The sequence below is a fragment of the Lactuca serriola genome, chromosome 4 (genome assembly GCF_051521515.1).
Source record: "Lactuca serriola cultivar US96UC23 chromosome 4, Lser_US96UC23_V15, whole genome shotgun sequence".
NCBI classification, from domain to species: Eukaryota; Viridiplantae; Streptophyta; class Magnoliopsida; order Asterales; family Asteraceae; genus Lactuca; species Lactuca serriola.
In genome coordinates, this window is record NC_136411.1 from 68,135,805 (window position 1) to 68,143,206 (window position 7,402).

The window sequence follows — 7,402 nt, forward strand, 5'->3', positions numbered from 1 at the left end:
TAACATAGGATTGATGTATGGATTTAGTGTGGTGACTTAGAGGATTCACGATGGTTCTTGAGGAAAGTACAAATAGGTGTGGAAGGTAGTATTGGTCCTGTACTATTGAAAGCATATGATCTGTACTTGAAGTGTAACATCCTGTTTCCAGTCATTTCTTACTTTAGGGTCGTGGGCTAAAAGTTGATTGTGTTAAGGCTCTCGTACTTAAGGAGATAAAGCTTAGTCCTTGTGGAAGGAGTTAATGATGGTTAAGAGATTCAACCCTTGAATTACATATTGGACCGAAGCGTAGAAATGGAAAAGTCATAGGCTGGGTTCTAGCATGACATATGGATTTTTTTCGAGAAGTTTTTAGTTCAAGATATCTAGATAATATTGTGGGGCTATTCAATACCAAGGTTCTAAATGGCGTGAGGCGTGGCGTGGCGGCAAGGCCAAGCCTCAAGCTTAACGAGCCATGGCGAGCCACGGCGTTTTTCAAGGCGTGATGTAAGGCGGCGATTTTGTATTAATTTAAAATTATATTACCACATAAATATAAATTTATATTAAATATAACTACTTATTAGAAGTGTTAGATCAATAACTAATAATAAAAAGTTAACAAAAACCACAATACTTGTATCTCCGATTTGAAAAGACATAACGAAGAGAAAAAAACTGTGTCTCAAACGAAAAAACACGCGCCATAATACGCCATAACGCGCCATGGCGCGCCATATCACGCCTTGCCACGCGTTACGCCTAACAGCAACGTTATGAAGCTTTTTGTAACGGCGAAGCCACGCCTCACGCCATGGCGCGCCATGGCGCGCCTTTTAGAACACTGTTCAATACCTATCTGTGGATATAAAGTTCGTCAAAAACGGAGTTGGAACAAAGAAGTTATGATCGTTAAAAGGTAAGAAGGTTTTGGGTTAAGCTGAGTATGTTGGGGGTACTAGACAATGGATGATCGTGGAGGATCAGCCTAGTAGGCTGGGCGTATGATATCAAAACCCAAACCCTAATTTCGGGATTTTAAGCCCTATTTAATCCCCTTAAATTCCCAAACCTTATTTCTTTCAGCCTCCATCCTCTCTAACCCTAATATTGAAACCCTAGCCCTATTCGTGAGTTCCTTGAGTTTTTAAGTGCTTTGGAGTGTTCTTGGTGCATCTTGGAGAAGAAGGATATCATTGAAGAAGTGTTGTTTGCATTGGAGCTTGTAGATCCAAACCTTGTTCACCTTGATCTTTCTTCTAGAGGTATATAGCTTGAATCTTATGGATGCATTTGTTAGATCTAACTAGTTTTGGATGTTATGAGCTTTTGGTCACTTTAGTGCATAAAGTTTAGATCTTGAAAGTCTGTGACCCTGTTATGGATAAAGTTGGGAACTTTATCCGTCTAAATATCATTATTGATTCAAATCTAAAGGTTGGAAACTTGGACTTAATAGATTAAGTAAGAAAGATGTACTTTTGGTCCCTTTGAGACTTAAAAGGCTAGATATTGGTTGCTTGGACCATTCTAATGGATAAAGTTGAAAACTTTTTTCCATTATGGAGCTTTTAGGAACCATAAAAATGTGATATTGGTCCTTCCATCCCTTTCATGCAAGAGTTAAGATGTCTTAATGGATAAATAAGTTAGGGTTTTATCTTTTGGACCTTTTGTAGCCATGGAAAGTCATAAAGGTGGAAACTTTATGACTTAAGTTGATGTTTTGAGTCTAGATTTGATCTCTGGATAAAAGGTCTTTATGGATTAAGCACTAAAGGAAGGAATTATCTTGGACGTATATACGCCAGCCGTACCTGAGAACGCTGCGCGTATTGGCCGTGAATCACATACGTTGGGCGTATGTGGAGTACGTTGGGCATACTCAGCTGCCTTGGAATTCGACTGTTGTTAACTTCCATTGACCGTTGACTTTTGACAAAGTTTGACTTTGGGTCAAACTTGAGGATTTTGGACTATTGATTGAGATTTTATCTGGTTCTGTTGTTAGTGGGTTCCCGGGTGCAAGCAATGCATAAAACAGGATTGTTTCGCAATGTTTCAGAGTTCTTCAATTCATGTGAGTTTTCCTCACTGTACTTATGGGTCGAAGGCACCAAGGTCAGACCATTGGATTAGATGTTCTGGTTTGTTGTATGTTGTTATTGTTGAGATATGTATTTACTGGTTATGTGATTAGGTTCGTAGATTTGCAGGACTACCTCTATTGTTGGATATATGTTAGACTAGTAGATCTGTAGGACTACCTGTGTTTGTTGATTATTGATTGTTATTATATATGTTGACATGTTATGGTTTGTTGGGTTGAGGCGAACCAACTGGTGCTGAAGGCCAAGATACCCATGGCGGTTCAGATAGACTAAAGGCCTGCAAGACAGTCCAGTCAGGATGAAGGCCCAGAGAGCGGTTCAAATAGGCTAAAGGCCTAGTACGGTGGTCCAATCATGTTGAAGGCTCTAAGAGTGGTCCAGATAGTCTGTAGACTTGCGAGGTGGTCCAGTCATGCTGAAGACTCATGTATGCATGATGTTATCTATATGTTTGTGTGGTGGTAATTTGGGGGAACTCACTAAGCTTCGTGCTTACAGTTTGATTGTTATGGTTTAAGGTACTTCAAATGACCTGGGGAAAGTAAAGACATGATCGTATGCATGCTTCGATAACATGTTTCTAGAAAATTTTGTGATACAATGATCTTGGGATATTTGTAGTTAATACTTGGGTTTTGATATGGGTTTTGTTTGAAAATGATGATTTCTCTTAATTTAAAAATGAAAAATTTTACCGGGATTTTGGGATGTTACACAAAGCAAGGACGGTCTTGGAGATTCTAAGGGGGCCTGTAGAGTGGAAGTTCCCTTGAGTTTATGCTAATCGTTTATATATTTGTATTTCAGTTAAGTATGGTGACCACTCGAGGAGGAGCTTCAAGATCTGGTTTTGGTGTTAGTGTCGAACCAATGGATGAGCCATTGCGCGAGTTTATCATATTAGAGATTACCTGCGGTATCTTGGAGGCCACCCCTACGATTTCTGGAACCATCAAGGAGGGGATTGTGGAGCTTATGGATGAGCGACTCGGGGCCCTTTGGGCAGAGATCACTACGAATCAGAGTGTAGACTCCATCATTATAGGAGTTCAAGGATTGTGGAGCTCCAGAGTTCTTTGGGGATAAGGACAGGACCCCATTGCTAGTTGATGTTGGATCGATGACATGGAAAATGCTTAGTGGACGAGTTTTCGCTCCGAGGGGGCAATTGTAGGGTTTGCATCATGCCTTCTGAGAGACTGAGCACATGATTGGTGGGATGAAGTTGGCCGAGTGTTGGGATCTACGGTGGTGGTGGCTATGATATCTCAACAAAATTTCAAATTGAAGAAATTTAAAAACTTAGTGTCAAAATTGCAAAAGATTGAAATGTCAATGTCAAAATCACAAAAAATTGAAAACATAGTGTCTTTTGGGCCACTTTTTTCATTTTTGACACGCCATCAAGCCACATCAGCAATGCAACCAACCGACCTGAAGACAACCAATCAAAATTGCAAAATTTTGAGAAATAATGATTTATTTGTAACAAAAAAACACAGTGTCAAAATCGATTTTTTTTTTGAAAAGTTAGTGACTTTTGTTCCATTTACCCGATGATAAATAGTGGTAATCTTGTTAGGGAGTTTCATTCGAAGTTTTTATTTTTGTTATTCTTGATATTAAACTCATAATAATCTAATGGCTGACTTACATGGATTCCAAATAATCAAAATCGTGAGCCTTTTATTTACAAGGATTTGAATATCTTTTTGAATTCGAAATAGAGTTGAGGATATGATCATGGGAAAATTGAAGAGTAGAAGCGTAATTTTGGTAAATCGTTTTCTACTTTGTGAATACCTTATTTAACAGATACCATAATTAATATTTCCATAATTAATGTTTTGACAAATTGTATATGGATAATGAATTAATAGAGGGGCAAAATATGAATCTATTATTCACAAAACACGTTATAAGAGACATAACTATCGGAAAAAACACTAGTATATTTTGGGCAGGAAAATCAGCTCGGCGTTGGCCGAGCAAATGACACGTGGACAAGGTGTACTCTTTCATTAAAGTACGAGAAGTTTTATCAAGTTAAGGTATATTGGTCAATTCCTAGATATAGCGAAGTAAGTGAGTTTTAATAATTAAGGGGTGGCCAACTTATGAAAAATGGTTTATTAGCTATAAACTATTTTTAAAAAGCTTGTCATCCAAACACTACTTTTGGATTATGAGAGCATCAAACCGATAATAAGTCAAAAAAATTCCTTAAAGAAACTTAGCCAAACACCATCTTAATATAAATCAATGTTCGATTATTATATAATTTAATACCTCAAGAGACATCTAAAGGTCACATGAAATATCTAAACAATCGTATATTATTCGTATTTTTTTTTGGGAAAATGACGCAACAGCCCTATTATGTATTACAAATTTGCCCGTTAAGTTCCTAAAGTTTTTTTTGTGCCTTTTAAGGGAAGAAAGTGGTTTTTGTCGGGTCGATTTGGTCACTTTGGACAAAATGAAGGGGTAGTCTGGTTACCTCTTTTCCACATGGATATTGACCCATTTTCCAAAAGTACTGACTTCGAAAAGTCAAAAAAATTCCTCCACCTACTTCATTTTCTCTCTCAGTTCTTTCTCGCTCTAAAATTCTCACTAATATGTTTTTTCTTTTCCCAAAAATCCAATCTTATTGTCCATTTCAACCCGTTTTATCTTGATTGTCGATCTCTGTAGCACTCAATTAACTACTGGTTGTGGGCAGATTTGATTGCTCCAGAATCCGAAAGGCTTTTGAAAAGTGTTGTAAGAATTCATCGGAAGGGGGATGCTGATCTTTTCTATGTTCCATTTTTCACAACTATTAGCTTCTTATTGCTGGAGAAACATCAATGCAAGACGCTTTATATGTGTGAGTGTGTATTCAAGCTTTCGTAGCTATTTCTTTCATATGTCCTTTCTGTAATCGATCTCCATATTTTGCTAAGTTTGTTGTAACTTATAATTTCAGGAAGCTTTGAAGTGGGTTACTTATCAGCCTATATGGAAACGATAAGAAGGAAGAGACCACATATTTCCAATTCATCATCCATGGTCCTTCAGATCTGTTCGCACATTTGTGAAGAATGCAATATGGGTTCTACCAGATAGGGAATTGGTATCATTTTTACTCTTATAACTAACTACAAATTCAGTTGGTTGCATACCAATGACCTCCTTCCTTCAACCTCGACGATTCCACATCGTTTTCCTCCTTCATCCTTCCTCTTTAGAGTTGAAAATCAACACGATAGATAACTTCAATTTACATGATCAACTTTTGTTTCCTTCCACTACTAATGGCTTTGCATCCAAAAGTTAGTTTTCATCGTCGTTTATTTGGGAAAACTCCAAAAGGCATTAGAACAAGTTGGATTATGAACAAGTATCGATTGCCTCAACATGAAACTGAAAGGTTATAGAAGGTACCGATGATTTCTCTTCAATTGATAAACTCTTCCTAGCTAAGAAGAAGTCAAGAGTGAACTGTGCACATAAATTGTTCGATGAAATGCCTGAAAGAAGTCAGATATGTTTTCCAACCAGATGCCTAATCAACATCAATGCGGCCCTCTTTTAATAAAAAAGATTATTATGTGACATCTCACTTAATTATGTGACGCTATTAACCGATTACAGGAGGTCTAGTGACTAAATGAAGAGGTACTAACAAGTTTGTTTCCTTATAAAACACGAAAATAACTTAAATGACTGAATGAACAAATGTACAATATTTAGTAGGGCTAATGGATCATTTTTCATATTTTTTTTTGTTAAGAGAAATAAAAAATCAAAACAATCATACACTATTCGTCCTTTCAAAAGTTAACATTAAATTTGGAATCCATTATAACTATAATAGCAAAAAATATTATTGACAACTAAAATTTAAAATATGTTGCTATTTTGTATAAATTATCTAAAATAAATTAATTAAAACAAAAATTATTACTGCTTTATATAATAAAATTTATCAATAAAAGTTAAACTAAATATATATTAAACCCACCTTAAAGTGTCAAAAATAAACAATCACATATATGTTTGTACTTTTATAGATTTAACGTGCACAAAATAATGAAATATGGTTTTTCAGAGTAAAATTATCCAAATCCAGAGAACTGTATTTACTTATAATTCACAATATACAATCAATACAGCTCTTTGCCTCTTTCACTCTAAAAAAGCTCTCAAAGATATAGAAAAAACCTAAAATGGTCCTATATTTATCATCATCATCATCATGAACGACGCTTCCACGTCATCATTTTCCGGAAACCGCATGCGGCGGCGATCCGAGTATTCACGTTCTCAAAGTCCGAAAACCGACAAGGTATGGTAATCCCGCCGGGGTGGTCGTGGCCATACTCCTCCTCCGCCTCCCTCAACAGTTGACCAAACAACGGGTGGTTTATATATATCACCGGCACCAACACTCTCTTGAAGTCTCCATCTTTCTGACCGACATACACCGCCATTTTCCCTTTCGGCACCGCCGCCCGCGGCGGCTCTATAAACTTTGCAAGAACTGGATTCCGAGGCAGATCGGATTTTTTGGAACACAAAGCTATTGTTTTCGTCTTGAGCCGAGCACCCCACTTCAACAAATTTGACATACACCTCGGTGACCGATCTAGCCGTCTGTAACCTGCCGACGATTGAGTTCTCCGGTAAACTCGCCGAAAAAGTGAACTGACTCTATGTTTGATCAAAAACCCTCTAATTTTCATCCTTTTTACGAGAAATTCAACTAACCAGATCAAACTTCGAGTTTCTTTCCGTGCGAAGTTGAAGATTTTGTATAAAAATTACAGTAAATCGGTTGGTTTCTCAAAACAACGGCCAAGGGTCTACCACAGACATGGCTACAAGAAACAAAACGAGAAGTAGGTTCTAGATCGCGCACGGTGGTTGTTATACGCATAAAGGAGCTCTACCGTATGCTTTGATGTAGATAATAAGAATCATAAATCTACTCGTATTGTTCTTCAGTTTCGTCACAAATAGATATCCATGGCGATGTGAGAGAGAGAGAATGTGTGTGTGTGTATAGCAGGTGATCTGTTGAGACGAACTAGCGTGTGAAAATGTGTATATTTATAGGTGGATGTAGATGAGACGCACTAAAACACGCTAAGTGTGAGCTATCGGATATAAGTTGGACTAAGCAACTATTGCTAGAGAGTTGGTCGTGGTTTTGATCAAGCGAATAAGAAAAGGTTCAAAGCAGAATTTTTCTACTAGATTTGCAACGTGTAAGTTATAAGAAATACATGTTAGAATAATAATATAAACTCGGATATTTC

At 37.2% G+C, this 7,402-nt stretch overlaps 1 protein-coding gene across 1 annotated transcript; it reads right to left on the reverse strand.

Annotated features, from left to right (window-relative positions):
* Positions 1 to 6,199: 6,199 nt before the first annotated feature.
* On the reverse strand, positions 6,200 to 7,176 carry LOC145101816 (auxin-responsive protein SAUR36-like). Its single transcript, XM_079039085.1, has one exon. It carries the CDS (start codon positions 6,824 to 6,826, stop codon positions 6,338 to 6,340), a length of 489 nt encoding a protein of 162 aa, XP_078895211.1. The 5' UTR covers positions 6,827 to 7,176; the 3' UTR covers positions 6,200 to 6,337.
* Positions 7,177 to 7,402: the final 226 nt, after the last annotated feature.

Bases quoted from the DNA above. Each gene is read 5' to 3' on its own strand.
- LOC145101816 (XM_079039085.1), bottom strand. From the start codon at position 6,826: ATGAAAATTAGAGGGTTTTTGATCAAACATAGAGTCAGTTCACTTTTT.